Genomic DNA, 18,074 nt, shown 5'->3' on the forward strand with positions numbered 1-18,074 from the left:
AGCCTTGTGCAGCAGCTGCAAAGACCAAGCTTGGCCAGGGGTGGCAGGCGGGGACATCCCCATGGTTCCCTTTGGAGCTGTCTCAGCCCTTTTCTCTCTGCTGATGGGAAGAGCAGGAAAATGTGCATTGCCTGGGCCAACGCTGGCTTTTCCTGGACATCCCACCTCCCACCGCTCTGCAGCTTGTCCAGAAGAAGCAGGGCATTGGACCTGATTTCAAATGATAAGCTCAAACTAAAAATTTTTTTTTCCTTTTAGACCCTAATTTCATTTCATGCAGTTGGAGGCCCATTTAGCTTCTCAACTGTGGTTTTTTTATCATTCCGGCGAGTCAATGTTTTGCTATTAGCCAGCCAAGCCACCGCTTCTTCCTGACGTCGTCCCCATGAGCAGCAGGCGGGTGCATCACCAGCCTGAGCTCAAGGCTCAACAACAGTGTTCGAAGGTGACCTTGCACCAGTCCCTCCTGTAAAATGAGTGAAATATTTCTCTTTTCCAAGGTAGTGTTTTGAAACTTAAAGGACTGATCTAAAACCCTCTAATGGTCTATTGAGAGACTCTGGATCGGGCCCTAAATTGCCTGACCAAGTCCAAGACGCTTAGCAGTGCCCCATCCTCTGCTTACCCTTATCCTAATGACCCCATAGACACAGTCTTTGCTCCCCAGACTGCAGACAAAATATGCCATTTTTGCCCTGACCCAGACAAAAACAAGACAACAGGGAAAAAGATCCCTTCAGTTTTGTAGTCCTTTATTTTTTTTAAGTTGATCCTCCCATAGTAATGTACTGAAATGCGTAACAGTTACATTGTACAAAGCATTTAAAGAAAGTACCTCAACTTGCCGATTATTTCAAAATGAGATTATAAACAAAAGGAAAAATAAATCTGGTCCCTCACTAAAGGCCAAAAAAACCCCAGAAAAATAACTGAATACCTTCCGTTATTTATTTATTTTTTTAAACATAAATTTGGAACACTTCATCTTACAAATAGGATTAACATGAACATAACATCACACAAGCTCGCAGACAACCAGCATAAAATATTGGGTACAGCTTTTTAATCAGAAGAATCATGCTTTCATGAAGAAATTATAACTGTTTATACAATTGAATCAATTTACTGTATTACAAAAAAAACCTAAGTCGCATCTATTAGTTATTTAGTTCATTAAAAGGCAAAAATAAAATAAAAGAGGAATGTAAGAAAATTTCAAACACTGTTTTGCACTCCCATATACATAGATCAGTTCACCTCACTTTTTTTGAAGTACATGGGTGCCTTACATCGTAACGCAGTGGGGGACTGGAGCAGTGCTGTTTGTTATAGGAACAGTGCTATTTTAATCAACAAACAATCTTTTGCCAACAAATAAATACATGGTACACACAACACAAAGAAGAAATTAGAGGGTAGGGGGGGAACGAAACAATACAACAAAATAGTGACATGATTGTCGAAAATTAAAATCTCCTTATAATGATTTGAACTAGTGGTGCTGTCGATGAACGCGGTGCTTTCACGGAATTATCTGGATGATTTAGCTTCTCGGAGTAGTGAACATTCATAGTTTACAATATACACAAGCCTCTTATGTATTGTTTCTCAGAGTTCTTTTTTTTTTCTTTCTCTTTTTTTTTCTTGTTTTTCGGGTTTTTTTAACAATGCAGTTGAGAAGGCAAAAGAATTACGGAAAGAACAAAATATTCCCTGTTACTTCTTTCTACATTTACGATGGATAGTGTGCATTTGATAGAACTATTTTCTTTCTTTGAAGGGCTAAAATGCATAAAGCTTTAATGAAGAGATTTGTACATAAAAGCAACTGTTCCAAATCCTGTGTCAAACTATCTTATACAAAAAGAAAATCAATTCAGTTCCTACTTTAAAGGAGTGCCCATGTGTGTATCAATGCAGTCTTAACCCTTTTGCCCCTGCCCCTCAAAGCCGGGTGAACTGGAAGACACTTTTTCCCGGCCCCGGTTTACATAATCCACTGAAACTTTTTTTTTTAAAGTCGCATTGATCCTCCAGAAGTCAGCAGCTGCCTTTGCTGTGCAAAACAAAATATTGAGAATAAATAGTTTCTTTCTTTTTAAAATTATTCAGTTTAAGGTCACCGGACTTTAAATGAGTGACCCTGCAGATTTATAAGGCATTCTGCTCAGCAGTCTTTTAAACAGTCATATATGAAAGAGCCATGCTACTGGTTTGGACTTGGTCCCATTCTCGGTAAGACTTCACAATGTCATACGTGACTGATGGATTGAATGGCGCTGGATTCTGCAGCGGCTCTCGCCATACTGTGCCACATATTGGGTGAATTGTGGGATGCAGAATGAAGGGAGTCCTTGTCAGAGAGAGAGAGCATCATCGCATACGCCTGGACGGGGAAAGAAGGACAAAGAGGTCATGATCCTGCAGTGCGGATCTGAGCTTGGACCCGTGCCATCCCTACATGGTTAGGGCATCATTTAGGCTACAACTGCTATTCTCAACTTATTTAAAAAATATCAAAACACGTTAGGTAAACCTTTTCACTGACACTTTTGACTCACTAATAGTAAAAATAATTTCTGCTTTCATCTGGCTTCACAAAGCTCTGAGGAACCTTTGACAGTAGACAAGGTCCCAGAGACTCCTTTGCCTTCAGATTCTTGGCACAAGAGGGTCTTTTCAAGAGCTGGAGGAATCACATTATCCCTTGGCTGGTCCTGTATTTCACCAAATACCACAGCCTCCTTTGCTGACCTTTTCTACAGGCATATTCTGCAATTTTTAAAACGGGAATCTTTTGAAGGAGCTAAAAAGACCCATTTTAATTAATGTTAAAACAAAACCAAAAAATAGCACTAAGGTGTCAGTCCAGTTATTGCTGTTTTCAAAACATGCTGAGGACCTAGAGGAGGTAGCATTCAATAGACTTTATAAAAAACACCAAAAAGCCAAGCCAGCCAGATGACTGGGTCACATCCCTGCAAGGCTGCAGCTACACCCCACGGCATCAGTGGGACCACGCCAGCTGTATGAAAGCAGAGTGGGACTATTTCTTACCATGGCATTTCTGTGGGTGGCAGACAGGAACAGAAATAGCAAAAAGGCAAGCAAATCCTCTGTTATCAGGGACCAGAGCATCCTGCCATGTCTCCCTAGTGTGGCAGGAGCACAAGGGAAGGTCGGGGCAGGCTGAGGTTTGTGGACGTGGAGCACAGCCCTGTCTGACAAAGCTGAAACGATCTTGCCTGCCACACACTAACGGTTTAATCCTTTGGGTATTTGGCGACAGTAACATTTTAACTGAGTTAAGCTTTTACCTGGGATTTGGATTTCCTGTACAACGGCTGTTTTAGATCCTCTGGCAGCTGGGAAGTATTGAAAGCTGCCAGTTCAGCTTCACTATATTGATTTTCTTCCATTTTCCTCATTTTGAGGCTATCTGTGAAGTGCCTTATGTGGTCCAAAGCCGAAAGTCCAGTTGTCTTATACTCCTCCTCTTTATACCTACAAAAAGACCACAGAGGTTTTAATGTCAATTAAGCGATCCTCTCTGCATTCCTTGTCCTCCCAGGTTTACACATCTGAGCAACTGCACCCTTTCTTACATTAATAAACCACCTTGCCCTGTGGAACCATGATCCTGAAATAAAAGAAATTCCCCTTTCGTTCCTAAAGAGGAGAGGGTGGGCAGCGGGAGCAGGGGAGGGAGAGGTCATCTCTCTCCTGGTGTCACCACAGCCTTTCACAAGACCATTACGGGAGATCCAGGTTGGTTTATGGAGCAAATAACGTCTCTCCCATGAACATTTCCTGTCTCACCCAGAACTTGACAATAACTCCCCAAGCACAGTTATTTTTCCTCTTAAGGGCTACAGATTGCATGACGAGACTGAAAACAGGGCTGGTATTGACCGAAACACAGACGCATGTTGCTATCGTAACTGGGAAGCTGGCTACTTTGGACCAGTTCCCACAGCACACAGTTTGGTGCTGGCACTCTTGTATGGTTTATTGTTTTTATTTTGCATATCGGGCACACCAATACTCGGAAGGAACCAACCTGCCAGGGGAAGCTTTGCAGTTCATGTCCAAAGTACTCGTTTCCTCGTAATCCTCCTCTGGAGTCCTCTCGTGCATGTCACTCGTAACAGGCTCTTTGACTGCTTTCCCTGCAATTTCACTCTCTTCGTCTTCTTCATCCATCATGACTTCATCTTCTGCCTCTTCATCATCCAGCAAATCTGAGTTCTGGCTGGCTACCATGGCTTTTTCATCCTTAAAGTGGCTGCCATTCATTCTGAAAGTACCAAAACAAACCCAAGCAATAATCACAAATCAGTTATGAAAGCTCCTCACCAGTGGATTGTCGGAGGCAGATCTGAAAAGGATCCATCCCAGTAGAATAAAGTCATTTCTGTATTTTGTATCTTGTTTAGCTTCAGACATTTAGGCAGTATTGGAGAAAATTCCACTCAAAAATCAGTGGGACATTACAGTGCCATCAGCATGGGATTTTCCTGTTACCCTGGGAGCCTAAAACTACTGTTCAAGTGGAGGTATGTTCAGATATCCATTCCAAATTTTCTCACGCATTATTTCATCTCATGTTTCCAATCATTCATGTAGTCTGGGCAAAACAACTCATCGACTTTTAACAGAAGCTGTAGGGGCCAAGAAACTCTGAAAATCAGATCCGGCATTTTCAAAAATGACATCCAATACTGTGTTCAGAGTTTTAAAGTCAAAATTACATGCATAATTAATTTTGCCCACTACCACCCATTTGGAAGCCATGGGTTCCTGGCTTCACTGAACGTATGGATTACATACATGGGAACCTAAGGGACTTCAGCTGAAGACCTGAAGAGTGGTTTGCAATACTGCCTCCACACTGAACTACATTATCGACTGATTTGAAGGTTAAGAAGTAATGAAAAGAAAGGTCATATAGCATTTTAAGTGCATTTATTCTTATTAAATGAATAATTATAGCAATACACACATGGAAAACCATTTGATCTACCCACTGTTATTACGTTCTCTTTTGCTTTCAGACAATGACTTCTCTTAACTACTTCCTACGGGATTTTATCAAGGACATAATATCCACACTGAAGTAGGGGCTCGTTTGCTAACGGCCTCAACCCTGCAGGATTCTGAGCATCTGCAGCTGCATCGTGTCTGCCGCATCAAATGAGAGTTAAAGAAATTCGGCACTGTCACCGCGTTGACAAACGTGTGGCCAGAGGTACTAGTGGTGTAGAAGGGCTGAACTTGGTGGAGCCACATGAATTCACTCTCCCAGCGTATCTGCTCCACTGCGTTATGTAGCACGGAGGCCTTGATTCATCTATTGTTCTCATTGTGCAAAAGGTCCTTACTCTTCCAGGAATACAGTTATAAAAATGGAAACTTTATTGTCTGCCCGCAGTTTGCTTTAGACTCCGTGTGCTTCAAACTGTGCGGGACAATATGGAATATACCAAAAGTTTGAGCAAGATAAGGATGAGCTCTAGCAGCATATTTGGTATTTAGCGTATGACTTGCTGTTGTAACAGACGTACTTTCTTATGGAGCGTACACAAGTGAAAGCTAGTTTCTTATACAACAATAGCATCGTTTTCCTAAACATAATAGAGTTTCATCTATTTTCCGAGCAAATTCCAGCTGATTGTCATGAGTTTAGTATTGCATTAAATAAAAAAATCTAGGGAATGGCCAGTTTATATCACAGTATCAAAAAATCTGAGCCTGTGCAGAGTCAGGAGAGCTGAAGCAGCCACCCCCTTCTAAGATAATCAGAGGAATATCTCTTTATCATCTTTTATTTAAATAGGCAGAAATATGAAATTGTTGAGCACAGTTTGGGCTGCCAACTTGCTTGTTATGCTCAATTGAGGCTGCTAGAAATGAAAGAGAGATGGACGACAACCAAAGTAACAAAAGCCATGTGATTAAGAAAACAGATTCTCTAATTATGCTTTCAAATGCAGCAATTTGCCAGGGATAAAATATCCATCAAGAGCAGTCTGAAGTGCCAAATTTAGAAAGGAAACACTGCACAACCCAGCAACCTTTTCACTTTGCTGACTTCCTGTTGGAGGACATGTTGAGACCAGATGTGCAAAGAAAAAATCCCAAGCCCTCATTGCCAATCAAGATGGAATGAAATTTGAATATGCATGTAATCACTTAATCCAATACTTTCGTGGAAATTGTGTTATGTCCACCATTTTTATCCCTTCACAAAGGCATCTGGAAATTGAGATGACAGTGAAGTTTGTCACCAACACTAAGACATTTTTTATGCTGATAACGTAATGCCAATTCAAAAGCACAAATAATGCATAATGCAACACCGCTCTCAAAGAAATATGTATAGCTGATGTGCGTATCCATGCTACAGCCTTTTCTGCTTAGCTGTATTTTTATTAGCTGAAAATATTTACAAGTCGTCTCTCTTTTGTTAGTTCAGAAGAATTGAAACACCCATATACTTAATAAATCTTAGTAGGAAAAAGTCTCTCACATGCTAGAGCACGGTGGACTACCAACACCTACCCACAGGCTCACGGGTTTTTGCTAGTCAGCATCTTTCTTGGGATTGAGTTACTTACGGGAAAGGACTTTCAGTTATAATCTTTCATTTGATCTAAGAATTTAGCTTAGTCTACTTTATTAATTACACATTTAAATTGCATTTAAATCGTAAGGCTCTCTACACTTAGCCACAGTATGTAGAATACACCTGTTCTGCCGTGAATGAAAAATGAGGGAATTTTTCAACAAAGTTAAATCAACAATGGGAACTTGAAACTGGAGAGCTCCTGATACAAGGAGAAATGTGTTTATAGATGAACCTTCTGTCCATCATCTGCCACTGGGAATATGCTCATGCACGATGGGGAGGGAATCAACATGTTTCTTTTCATAAGACACTGACGTGAACACTGAAGCAATCAGATTGCTAAAATGACTCATCAAAAGTGAAAAATCAGGTTTAATCTGGGAAAGGAAGAGTGGCACCTTTTGAAGGCAGATCAGTCACAACTTACCTCTCCTCTGAGTTTCGGGGCGATTGATTGTTGTGGTTGCTGTTTCCAATAAAATTCCTAATTTCTGTGAAGTAAGAGTCTTCCTTGTCATCTAGGATTGCCCCTGTGCTTTCCAGTTCTGAGTGAGGTGAAGATGTTGCAGTACCTTAAAGCAAAATAGAGGACTTCTGTCGTTGTTCCTTTATGTTTTCTATATTTAACCATTTAAATCAAATTGAAATTGAAATGATGGTTAAAATGGGTGAGACCCAGAAAAGTTGGTCATAGTGATCTATCAGCTGTAAAACTGGTATTTAGAAGGGAAGTATTATTAACCATGGGTGAAGGGTGGTTTCCAGCCAAAATGACTGCTTGCATGCTGGGTGCCATTTCCATGGTTTATAATTGCTTTTGCCAAGTATCTATTTCAACATCTCCCTCCTGTTCCCTTGCAACTCCAAGACTGTCAGTCAATAACCGTGTTAGACCGATGGCTGAACTGAGCAAATGGAACTTCATTTTAGCTACTAATTATGTAGATTTTCTTAAAATATGGAGCAGCCTTTGACATAATCACCCAGGTTCATTAGCACTGAGAGACCAGTGAGACATCTTTCTCTGTGCGCTGTCGAGAAGACAGCTCTGCATTCACTGCAGGTACCTGGTTATTTCCAGTGGAGCAAAATGTAGACTGAAAAGACTGCAGACAGGGTTTTTATTAAACCCTGCAGATACCTAAACCAGACCAATAACATCCACTACCTGCCGCTGCCTTTGCTGCTGCTGTGCAGTGACTGATTTGCTTTGGGGCTTGGGAGGCACCATTACCTCCATAATAGCTAGCGCTTTTCAGCTCCTGACAGTGGGAATATTTTAGAGGGTGCCAAGAAAATCTTTTAGAGTGCCCCCTGAGACTCTAAATCTAGGACTCCTACTGAGAGCCAAGTGATTGCGGAGATGGGATTAAACCAATTTTCCCAGTCTGTTCTCAAAATGCTACGGTTGGCTTAATTAAAACCAAAAGAAAAGACATCATCCAGTGGTATTAAGTTATACAAGGGTGGAGTTTATGCTGGGATTTTCAAAGCACTTCAAATGTCAGCAGAGCTTAGGCACTTACATATTTTCCAAAAACCCCCTCATCAGAGCAGACGGCGCAGAGCAACGTGTGCCTACTGACGCTCAATAGTATTGAAAGTGAACGTGAGGTCCCTGTATGTGAACGTTGGCGGTACGTAGAGCATGCTGGGGAGGGAAAAGGCATACATACCAGACATGTTCCCGTTCTCATGTTTTTTTAGATGTCTGTCAAGATTGGTTTGTTGACCAAAACACCTGTCACACAAGTGACACTTGAACGGCTTCTCTTTATTGTGGATGTTACGGACATGTCTCTGCAGGTTAGAAGATATGCTGAAGGATCTGTCACAGTATTTGCATCTAAAAAACCAAAAACAGGTGGGTAGAAAAGGGTTTGTTAGTATCTGGAAATGTAAGATTTGTCCTAAGAGATATGAAGCACCTTCCGGGCTCAGCCTCAGTACCCAACTGCAGTTCCTTGGTCCCTATTGAAGCAAAACCCTCCCTGAAATAAAGACAAGTTTTGGCTGAATAACTGGAGAGCTTGCTCTTGGAATGGAGACGTCACTTCTACAGTGTTTTTTTTAGCTTTAATTCACATTAGGCTTTATATTTTAAATACTGCCTTTAGGAATGAGCATAATATTGCAGAGTTAATGGCATCAAATTAGCTAGGGTAATTGATTCCCATGTTTTTAAAACTGTTGCACGCAAAGTTGGGAAGTTTGAAAACAGTAGAGCAATAACTCTATTGTTTCATGTGCTGCCAATACAATACAATTAAACACTTTTGGAAAAAAACATGAAACAGATCTCTTCTAATGCTCAAATAAGGTAAAAAGGGTTATTTCTTTTCCTATTCTAAATTATACTGTGTGATTAAATCTTTTCTTGAGGAATTAACTTGCTCGATTGCTAATCCCAGAGGAAATTTGGTTATCTTGCAAAAACCAGCAATAAACAATCTCAACCTTTAATACTGTGCCAATGTGAGTAGTTTAGTCTATCACTCTGGTACCAGAGGCATCAATTTTCATACTCTGTAGTGATTTGGAGTCCCTAAAGCCTTTACTGTATTGCTCTCTAAGCCATTACTAAGTCATACTATAACTATTCCAAATTCTCTGGCTGGCAACTAGCCAACAGTCTTCACCACTTTAGTTTTTCAATCTTTTACTTCTCCCGTGCCTCTCTTACGCTTGTCAATGATGTCAAATTTTTTTGTGTGCTGAAATTGTCCATTATGCTACTAATTGCTCACGGCTTTTATGTAGTGGATGGGCATAACATGCATCAAGACCTTCCTTCAATAAAATTAGATGTGAATCTCATTTCCCAAAGAGACTAGAGGCAAAAACCATATTGTTTCCTCACAAACAATGAGCTTACTCTGCTCCTTACAGCTCATAAAATGCAGAAATTGGTGCATTTGTTTTACTGGAACATGAACTGGCTTCTTTCCAGTTGATTTAAATTAGTCCTTCATTTTCAATAAGGTGAAGCATCTATACACATTTCTGCATGTGACTGTCCTGGAGACAATATCACATACGTATTCTTATCAACAAGAGAGCACACCCACACGGGTTTTGGTTAAGCAGACCTCAGAAAGGATCCAGACTAGGCAGGAAACAAATAAATACAGTAATGCCTTTGCAACCGTGACCTTTCAGAAATCAGATGATCGACGAAACACCCAACTTTAGGCTGCAAAAACCACCACAGAGCTCTTACCAAAAAAAACATTTTTGCAAGGGAAAATATGACCATGAGCCCTACTGAAAAACACTTCAACCATGCTGGTTCAGAAGTGCCAGCTATCCCGCGAGGCAAAGGCAGAACTTGCGGGTGGTGCCTAGGCGGCTGCCTAAGCCAAAGGAATTTCACTAACTAGGACCAAAACCTTCCCCCATCTCTGCAGCTCCAATGCTGAGTATCAGCACTGAATGCAAAAAGCCCTGTTTGAGACCAAAATGCAATGGTGGGTTATCAATGCCAAGGAGCGAGCGCTGGAGCTGGCCGAGCAAGGCTGTTGAGGACTCATTCCCTTGCTTTATTCACTTGACCACACCACAGACACAGGTAAGGGGTCACGGTACCTATAGGGCTGTTCTCCAGTGTGCGTCCTCAGGTGACGTGTTAGGTTTGCAGATCTCGGGAAAATCTTGCCACAGTATCTGTGATAAGAAAAGGATTGATAAGACAATGCAATCTTCAATGGCTTCGTCCCAATTTGAGCCGCCCCAGACGCATAGCCCAAATTGCATCATTAACATGTGGTAGTATTGGTATTGCTTTGGTGTAACGACATTTCAATAAAATCATTCAGCAATTTTAAGTGATTGAGACACACACACGCACACAAGAATGGGACTGGAATTGCTCGCACCGACCAGCTTTTCTTGTGCATAAGCAAGGGATATACGAAAACATACCAGTTTTAAAGATCACCCAAAATTTCTAACCTCACTAGGTGATTATCTGTCACATTCAGATTTGGAATCAAGAGAATCTGTTATTAAAGCCTTGGCTTTCTGCCTCCATATAAGCAAATTTCAAACCTTTCAACCAATTCTACGTGTCAGCAAACGTGACATCACTCTGTGCATTGAATAGGATCAGAGCAGACAAGACTCAAAGACCTAATCCATCAAGGTATGTTTCTATAACAACATGTCTTGAAAGAAGGTGACATGTTTTCAAAAAGATCAGATAAACCGATATGCCAGTGTCAAATGCCTGCACATTCTGGAGATGATATAGAGACCTAAATAATGCAATTTAAAAACCATTCTCCAAACTTGATAATATGTCACAGGAACAATAATGGTAAAAAAATAATAATACCGTGAGCCCTCCCCCCCTCATTTAAAGTAACATATTAATATTCAGTTTATAACTGGCCCAGTTCTATTAATGACATCCAGCCCATTTTTGCATGGGGACAGAGCACACACAGCGCTCTCTTAAGTGAATGAGGGTGGTGGTTGCTCCATGTGACGACTTTGAAGATTGCATCCCTTTACTTTTAACATCCCATTTATTTTTTCACAACGTGATATATAAGCCTTCAAAATACCCACACAGCTAATTCTACTCTCTTTGACAAAGCTCCCATTCATTTTGGTTGCATGTACAATGACTATCTTCATTGTATTTTTTTTTAAGTCTGTACACATAAGTCCTAATAAGTCATGTATTTTATCACTGATCCCTTTGGATATTAAAACCAGAAGCCTGAGAAAAAACACATCTGTAGTTTATGATCAAAAAAATCAATAATGAAAGCATGCTTGTGCATATGAAAGTGATGAGAAAATTTGGAAAAAAAAATTGTTTATATAATAGTTTCCACCTCATTTATCAAACCGGTATGATACAGGGCAAACTCTTTGTTTCATAACACCAGTAATTTAATAATAAGAACCCCAAAGCGAAACACTTTCCATGTTTCGTTGGAAACTCTCTGAGCACGGGGGATTTCGGGAGCCCGGGAGAGCAGCACAGGGCGGTTTTGGGGCTACCTGCAGGTGTAGCGCTCCTTGCCCTTCCGCAGCAGGGTCTCGGGCAGGACGCTCGGTGGCGCGCGGAAGTTGAACATGGATGGCACCGACTGGATCAGCTCGTTGGCCTCCGGTTTCAGGGCGCTAAAGCTCTCCAGCTTTTCGGCCATGTTTTCTATAGCTGACATCTGCAACAGAAGATGGCACAGAACCTGTCATGGTGAATACCACTTCGGCTTTCTGCCCTCACTGGAAACCCAAAATACAAATGACATACGCTGCCAAAGGAAAATAAAAAAGGAAAACAAAAAAAGGCAAATGTAGAGTTGCAGTCACAAAAATTATGGGGCACATTAGACAAGGTGGTGGCCACAATGTTGTCCCACTTGGAATAACGTCCTTAACTGCTATAGCGGGGTGCTCTTTCTCTGCAAGGCCAGCACACAGCAGAACTTCTGTCCTGACTGCTACAATGGAAAGCTGCTTCCATACAAAATCTAAATTAGCTAGTGTTCATTTCTTCCCATTTTTAAGCCTCAGCTTCTATAAAGTTGCAGTTTATACAGCCATGCTCTGTGGGTATGTGCCTATGAGTAAGTGCATCCCACCTACTGAAACCATTGTCCATTTTTGACCAAATCAACAGAAAAAATAGAGATCCCAACAATAACTGAATTCCTATTGGTTTTTTTGCTTGTTTTTTTTTAAATGACTTGAAGAAGACAAATATTGCAGAGGACACCTTATGAACAGTCTAGCTCAACCACGGGCTGCAACAAGCCAGATCCAGAGAGGCTCTGTCAATGTCCCAGCCATATCCAACCATTCAGTCCAGTCTTCCTGACCATCACAGTCGAAGACCATGAGATAAATCCATCAGAAATGAAACTTTGGTGAATTTGGTGCTATGTGTTTACGTTACCTGTTAGATGCCTATCCTGTTTTTCTACAACCTCTTAATATTCTTGCTCTACCTTTAGTTGCCTGTAAACCCTATGCACTTTGAGATGCCTCCGCTCTTGGTTAGCCGTCTTAAAGGGCTTTAATTTTCAGGGAGTGGGCATTAAATAATTTCTGGAGAATGGTTTCCTTTCAGGTGTCTGGAACTGACCATGAAAAACTGCTCCAAAACCTCAAACATTGTCACTTGGAGAGTTCAAGACTGCTGCTGAGCCTACTGACAGGTGAGTAACCATCTGCCTCTCCATAACACCACAAACAAATGAAAAAAAAGAAACCCAAAATCTCACCTACAGAGCATAAAAACCACAGCATGAGCCCTGTGCAATACCTTGCTTGTAATGAAGGAGGAAATTATATGGAAGACAAGATGCTGAACGCTCCTCAGCTGAGCACACCTTTCCAGCCCATTCTCCAAAATCCATAAGAGACTGCTTCAATTGTTGGGATTTTAAAGTTTTATTTAATGGGAAGAACTGCACATGTTGTTTTTTTTAAATTTTATTTTAATGGGCAGAACTGCACATTTGTCTCCTGGAATGACTATTCACGTGCTGGCTTTGGGTTGTTTTGGGGTTTTTTTTTCCCTTTAGCCTGTAGCCTGCCCTCTCATTTCATGCTCAGATTCCTAATGCCGAGGACAAATTGCAATGTACAGGGTACCACTGCCAATTTGCCAAATGTCTTTCATCAAACACGGTGCAAAAAAAAAAAAATCTCAGAGGGAAGTCAAGATACATTTACTTGTCAGGCAACAAATGTGAAAGCATTGCAAGGCAGTAGGGGCTGTAAACTCTGGGGTTTGATTCATAATCACTCAGCTGCTAAAACATTCTCCACAGATGCAAGTGGACAGCACATTTGTCAATATGAAGGATTTTGACATGTACTGATCACAGGCGTGAGATATGTAATGATGATGCTGCTGGGAGAGGAGGTAATTCTATCTCGGCACCGAGATATCATTATCAACCCATACAACTCAACATTACCATATATTTCTTTTTATATGACTTCATCTTTTTCTTTAGTCGGAATTGATTCTTAAAGCTTTTACGATAGTCTTTCCACTGCCTTAATTCCTTCTAATTGTTCCCCACAAGAATTCATTCTTCTATTTTGCAATTGTGGAACATAAATTGTTTGAATGAAAAATGACCTTTGGCCTTCGGGCTGATTAGCAGTGACAAGACAGTGCATGGGTTATGATAGCACATATTTATGGTGAAGAATAATAAGGACATTGAGAAGTATAAGAAATGTTTTATTTATGTATATTTAATATTCAAGTCAGTTTCATTATCTAGTGGTTTTAAATCATTTTGGGATCACCATTTCTCATGTACATGGTCCCCTACAGTAATATATTAAAGCAACTATTTTCCTCTTTACATTTAAAATAGCTTAGTCATGCTTATTTTTTTTAGTTCTTAATTCCAGGATTTTGCAGAGGAGAAATTGAGACCGATTCTTCTCTAATGTACAGCGATGCAGATCAGCACTACCTCCAACACTGCCTCCAGGATTATGAGAGTCCCAAAATAGGTATGAAATCAGCATCTAATCTTAAATCCCTCATTCAGAGGAAACGCAAGCACTTCCAATTATTTTAAAGTATTACTCGCTTTCCAAAAATATGTTTCTCACCATAGGAATGACTATTGTGTTTGTTGCTTTTTTCTTTTTAAAGACTGATCCATGTAGTCACCTGGTATGATTTATATTTTTCAAGAAATGCACCAGCAACAATGGGAAGTGCTCAGCCCCAAGCCTTTGCTGATACGAGTCGGTGGCACTCCACTGCTGTCAGGATAATTATAGCAGTTACTATCTGCTGCAGATAGGGCTCACAAGCACCCAAATCAGGGCATTTTCTTAAGAAGTCCTGGAGCGTGCCGGTGCTCAGGGCCTTTGGGATGCAATTCCCTATTGCAAGATGGGCACCTGGGCAGCACGGGCTTGTTACAGCCCATAAAATCCTGCCATCCCAGACCCGCAACGCGCTCTCCATGACTTTATATTCAGGTAGGCAGCCCCTGCTCATCAGTCTAATTGCAAAATCTTAACTGGATAATATGAAATCTGGGGTTTGCTGCGCTGAGGACTAACTCAGGCACCAAAACCAAGCAGGAATTATAAAACCTGCAACATGCTTTTGGGAAACCAGTACCCCGGTTTCAAGCAGTGGCCCCAGGGGATGCGCAGGAGGGCGGGCAAGGGACAGACCTTCTCCCCAGTGTCTTCTGTCATGCACCAGCAATGAAAGGCGCAAGAGCCTTAATTGGAGGTTGCATCTCGATTACGGTGCTGAACGGCCATTGGTGGCTGCAGCTCCCATTCATTTGGCTAAACCCTTTTTGAATCCATTTATATTTTTGTCAAGGAGAGTTCGCCAATTTAATTAGGTGCATATGAAAAGATACTGGCTTTTGTTCCTCCTAAGCCTTTTGCCTGATAATTCAGCTGGGTGCCCCTCATTTTTTTTTTTTTTGCATTGTTAAAACTAATGAATAACGATTTCTCATTCAGGTTCTGTTCACCATTCATGGTCTCATAGAGCTGGGGCACAGCTCCCTCGGGCATTTCTTTTCCAAGCTGAAAAAATCAAAATCTACTTAGTCTCTTTTTGTATGGAAGCTGTTCCCTACCTCTGATCATCATTGTTGCACTTTTCTGTGTCTTTTCTAATTCTACTACGTCCTTTTTGAGAGGGACTTCAGCTGTATTCAAGACCTGAAAGCAGTATAACATAATGATGTTTTCAATTCCTTTCTGCTAAGCACTCAGATGATATTTTCATAAAACTATCATCAACTTCAAGATCTTTTTCCTGAATGACATGAGTTAAGAGTCACACTTTTCCCTCGGTATTACTAGGTACTTACTGACATTGAGTTTTATTGCTATTTTAATCCCTGGTGACTCAGCTTTCTGTGAATCTTCAGCAAAATCTTCATAGTCATCTTTGGATTTAGCTATTCTCAACAGTCACAAACTCTGCTCTTTGCCTGGTCAACCTTCTTCCTATGTCACATACAGATGTACACCACAGTTCAGATCCCAGTGACAGCCCTAAGTGGACTCACTGATAATCTTCAATGATTGTAAAAATCACTAGTTTATTCTTACCCTTTTTTTCCAATTTTTTTTCTTTTTGACTAGTTGTTAACCCAGGGGATGACTTTCCCTATTCCACAACGAAACTCCCTCTTTCAGCTGAAACACAACCAAAGTAGCTCTTACTCCTTCAAAACACCATTACTGCTGATGGTAAAGCAGGACTTGCCTCCATAGGAGCTGTGTTGACCATGCAGATGCTACTGGTCAGCAATCCACCAAATTCCTGGAGCAAGCTGTTAGCAATATCATCTGTCCTGGGAGGTTAGGTGGGTGCTTGTGGCCACCTCATCTCCCTGGGGATGGTCTCCGGGGACCACCAGGTGTGCAGCTCAAGTCACTGGGCAGCACTTTCGGGAGGGGTCTGCACCCCAGCCAAGAGCCCAAGGGCTGTGGTGATCCCTGAACAGGGCACGGGGAGGAAGGCACAGCTTGACCCCAAGGATAGGATTAGTGTAACTGCCAGGTCCACAGAGAAAGCTCTCCAAGGACGTAGGAGAGTGAGAAGATCCTATTACATATTTTACATACAGCTATTGCCTTATGGACAAGTCATGTCTGCTCCTAATCTGAAATCAGTGAATGACAGTATTTTATATAGAACAGTAACTTTTGATTTACATATATGAGAGTTGTTGATTCTATCTGCATCCAGATGTCTGGAAAAGGAAGCAGCTTTCCTCCACCTCCCTCCCACTCCCTGAGAGGCTATTAACCTCCTACTGACGCAAACTAATATGCAGTCGCAATTCCCCAGCTCCGACTCAAAAATGCAGACATTACCATAATCGGCTAAAACAAGTATTTATAAACATTTCAACGGGCAAGATATCATCGGCAGGGGCCTTGAATATTTGTCTTGAAATTTATTAACCAACAGAAGAAAAAGTGGCATAAATAAAGCAAAGGTTTGTTGTTGCTGCTTTTTAAGAATAACCTGATGATATGAAATAATCTAGCAGACAATGTCATGAATTACATGACCTCATGTTTTACAAACGCGACTCCTTCATTGCTATTATCGCAAAAACAACTGACTTTATGGCTGTAACTCATGGGAAAAAAAATTGTTCAAATGTTTGCTTTCTATTTTTACTAGTGTTATTTAGAGAAATCTTGAAAACCCAACTACTAAAGCTCAGGATTTCTTCCTCCCCAGTTCAAGTTACAATGCTTTTTCTAAAAACTATGACTTGCGAATTTGTTGTCTTGAAACTGTGTATTTAGACATCCAGCCATGGAACTTGGCTGAGCTATATTCACGTTCAAGAGACCTATCACACATGGCTAAGCTTTATGAAGCAGTAGCGAGAAACTCCTGCTGATCTGCAGTACAGTTCCAGAATAACTCTATTTGTATTATTAATGCAGTTGGTGGGGATTTAGCTGATCTAACAGAATGGATTGTGTCCTAAAATAAACCCAGTAAAATAAAAGCTTTGTTAATGCACTCACCAAGTTTCTTTTATTTGTAAAATTATTTTAATTATTTACAATGATTCTCCACAAAGCTATGGCAATTAAAGTCTGAATCTCTTTATAGCAACCTTCTCTTGATGGGACCAGAAGGGGATGAAAGAGTCTACACACTAAATAAATCGTGATCCATTCAAGAGAGGGTGTTGCCCATTGATTTGCACTATAGGGTTCCTGCCAAACAATGAAAAACAATCTGAAATAATCTTGAAATATATGGCACATGCAACTGTGAATTGAGATAGAAAGGTTCGTGTGACATATTCAAATGTCTCAAGATGAAGATTCATCCGTGAATCAGCATCCTGCTCTAGACACTTTATGTTTTAAATACCTATTTCTGCTGCAGCTGCTCAAAGCACTAGCACGGCCAGGAGACACATGCTCACAAAAAAAAGCAGGATGATGGAAATTTGAGGACGAAGCCAATATCAAGGAAAGCAGACAGAAGAAATAGACTGCACTAGGTTTTTCAACTTCCCAAATATGCCCAAACAGAGCCACTTTTCTGAGAGCAGAGGATTCAGGGTGCCCGGGCCAAATCACAAATCCTACCACGGCCCCTTCATGTGCTACACTGAATTCCCTCTACTGCAAAGAAAATGTTTGGGAACCACCTCTTGTGCTCTCCAAGTCTGGCATCTAACCCTACCTATCTGTTGAGCTCATTCAGCGTCTATGGGTGCTCACAGGAGTCCTTCAGTGCCTGCTTAGTTCCTTCCATCTCAGGATCCTAGCGCATCTTTTGCAGCTGCATAAACCACCGCTTTACAGGAAGAAAATGGGATTAAAAGCCACGTGTACTCAAAGTAAAGGTCCATCACTGCTTTTGAAGTGTGCCATGGATGGCACGCAGAAGACAGCAGGGCTAAGTGCCCATCTGCAGGGGTGGCACCTTTGAGGG

At 41.1% G+C, this 18,074-nt stretch overlaps 1 protein-coding gene across 1 annotated transcript in view; it reads right to left on the minus strand.

The window, feature by feature from the left end:
* Positions 1–934: 934 nt before the first annotated feature.
* MECOM (MDS1 and EVI1 complex locus) overlaps positions 935–18,074 on the minus strand; it is a 194,496-nt gene continuing 177,356 nt past the window's right edge. Inside the window, exons 9-15 of the mRNA XM_009333565.1 lie at positions 11,639–11,805; positions 10,214–10,291; positions 8,305–8,474; positions 7,056–7,200; positions 4,061–4,297; positions 3,318–3,504; positions 935–2,386 (exon numbers count right to left, since the gene is read on the minus strand). Coding sequence (XP_009331840.1) covers positions 2,252–2,386; positions 3,318–3,504; positions 4,061–4,297; positions 7,056–7,200; positions 8,305–8,474; positions 10,214–10,291; positions 11,639–11,805 — 1,119 coding nt within the window. The 3' untranslated portion in view covers positions 935–2,251. The remainder of the gene's footprint in view (positions 2,387–3,317; positions 3,505–4,060; positions 4,298–7,055; positions 7,201–8,304; positions 8,475–10,213; positions 10,292–11,638; positions 11,806–18,074) is intronic.

Source organism: Pygoscelis adeliae, unplaced genomic scaffold, assembly GCF_000699105.1.
Source record: "Pygoscelis adeliae isolate BGI_AS28 unplaced genomic scaffold, ASM69910v1 Scaffold220, whole genome shotgun sequence".
NCBI classification, from domain to species: domain Eukaryota; kingdom Metazoa; phylum Chordata; class Aves; order Sphenisciformes; family Spheniscidae; genus Pygoscelis; species Pygoscelis adeliae.